Below are 2,500 nucleotides of genomic sequence, written 5' to 3'. Positions count from 1 at the left end.
AAGGTTGTGTTAGCATTAACTATGTGTTGTGTTAAGACAGACACTAAGGTTGTGTTAGAGTTAACTATGCGTTGTGTTGGAACAGTTAGCGTTATCGTCTTGTTGTGCTAGAGTTAACTCTGCGTTGTGTTGGAATAGTTAGCGTTAGCGTCTTGTTGTGCTAAATCTTTGCGTTGTGTTGGAATAGTTAGCGTTAGCGTCTTGTTGTGCTAAATCTTTGCGTTGTGTTGGAATAGTTAGCGTTAGCGTCTTGTTGTGCTAAATCTTTGCGTTGTGTTGGAATAGTTAGCGTTAGCGTCTTGTTGTGCTAAATCTTTTTTCTTTCTCTCCGCAGGGTCGTCATGTCAAAACAGGACAACTGGCGGCCATTAAGGTCATGGACGTCACAGAGGTACAAAATACACACACGTATACACACACACACACACACACACCCACACACACATGCACACACACACACACACCCACACACACACACTCACACACACATTCACACAAACCACACACACACACACACAAACTACACACACACACACACACACACACACACACACACACACACACACACACACACACACACATTCCTGGACATGCACAGCACCATGTGTAGCCATGCCTATTTAGCATGGTGTGTACCATTCCTCAGATCATGTGTCTGTGCCCCAGGGAAAAGACAAGCCACTAAATCTTACACACATACTCTCTCACACACACACACACACACACACACACACACACACACACACACACACACACATAGATGTGCAGTATTAGCATGCTGCTAACTGACTGAATTCTCAAGTTTCAGCTCTAGTCCTGACCCACATACAGACTCACACACATGGAGGAAGAGAGAGAGGGAGAGATGGAAGAGAGAGATGGAGGGAGGGAGAGAGAGGGAGGGAGAGAAAGAGATGGAGGGAGGGAGAGAGATGGAGGGAGGGAGATGGAGGGAGGGAGAGAGAGAGATGGAAAGATGAAAGAGAGAGATGGAGGGAGGGAGAGAGATGGAGATGGAGGGAGAGGGAGAGAGATGGAGAGAGAGAAATGGAAAGAAAGGGAGAGATGGAGGGAGAGTGAGAAATGGAGAGAGGGAGAGAGAGAGGAGAGATGGAAGGAGAGAGAGATATGGAGAGAGGGAGAGAGAGATGTAGAGAGTAGAGAAGGAGAAGAATAGAGGAGTGGAGGAGAGAGAGGAGAGAGAGTGTGTTGAGAGAGAGAGAGAGGGGGGGGTGAGAGAGAACCACTCCTTCATGTCTTTGTCATGTTGGAGGTTCATCTTAAGTGCAGTTGCATTATGGGAAATCCCCCTCCCCTCTCTTTCTGCAGACATTTTCACACAGAGATGATGTCATCCCACAGTCTAAGCCCCAGCTTCACACACACACACACACACACACACACACACACACAAAATCACACTTCTATCACACATTTATATAGATGTATATCAGAATTTTTTATTTCTGCGTGTGTGTATGTGTGTGTGTGTGTGTGTGTGTGTGTGTGTGTGTGTGTGTGTGTGTGTGTGTGTGTGTGTGTGTGTGTGTGTGTGTGTGTGTCTGTGTGTGCTCTGTGCGTGTGCTGTGTGTGTGTGTGTGTGTGTGTGTGTGTGTAACTGCAGGATGAAGAGGAGGAGATTAAGCTGGAGATCAACATGCTGAAGAAGTACTCCCACCACAGAAACATCGCCACCTATTACGGAGCCTTCATCAAGAAGAGTCCACCTGGGCATGACGACCAGCTTTGGGTTAGACACACACACACACACACACACACACACACACACACACACACAAATACTGTACTTCCAAAGCTACACCAGCATGTTGATTTTCCAACAAGAGGAGATAACATCCTGGACCTGGCCTACACTACACACAAAGGAGCATACAAAGCCACCCCTCCCCCACATTGACTTTCAGACCATATCACTGTTATGCTAATGCCCTCAAGATACAGACAAAGGGTAAAAGCGAACAAACCGGGTTCGTAAGCAGGTAAAAGTGTGGCCTGAGGGAGCTCCGATGCTCTTCAAGACTGCTTTGACACAACAGACTGGGAAATGTTCAAGCAGGCAGCCACTTACAACAACCGACAGACATAGAGGAGTATACAGACACTGTAACCTCTTACATCACCAAGTGCATCGATGATGTGACCTACACAAAAGACATCATCACTGGGCTAACTGGAAGCCATGGCTGACAGGGGATGTCCTCAGGCTGCTGAGGGCCAGAGACAAAGCCTACAGAGCTGGGGATGAAGCTGGCATGAAAAACAGCGAGCCAACCTGTCCCGTGGCATCAAGGAAGCAAAAAGGAATACACTCACAAGATAACCACCCACTTCAAAGACAGCAGGAACTCACAAAGCCTATGGCAGGGCATTCAGGCCCTCACGGGACTACAAGCCAGCGCCACAGAGCTGCCAGAGAGCAACATCCCTCTGCTCAACAACCTGAACCGCTTTGCCTAACGCTTTGAAGCACAAAACAGCA

General features: G+C 47.8%; 1 protein-coding gene across 1 annotated transcript in view; it reads left to right on the top strand.

The window, feature by feature from the left end:
• Positions 1-2,500, top strand: part of LOC125291821 (mitogen-activated protein kinase kinase kinase kinase 4-like) — a 32,968-nt gene that overhangs the window by 18,572 nt on the left and 11,896 nt on the right. The window contains exons 3-4 of the mRNA XM_048238708.1: positions 335-391; positions 1,625-1,750. Of these exons, the coding sequence (XP_048094665.1) occupies positions 335-391; positions 1,625-1,750 (183 nt within the window). The remainder of the gene's footprint in view (positions 1-334; positions 392-1,624; positions 1,751-2,500) is intronic.

Source organism: Alosa alosa, chromosome 3 (assembly GCF_017589495.1).
Source record: "Alosa alosa isolate M-15738 ecotype Scorff River chromosome 3, AALO_Geno_1.1, whole genome shotgun sequence".
In the NCBI taxonomy this organism is placed as follows: domain Eukaryota; kingdom Metazoa; phylum Chordata; class Actinopteri; order Clupeiformes; family Clupeidae; genus Alosa; species Alosa alosa.
This window is presented reverse-complemented; position numbering and strand designations above follow the sequence as displayed.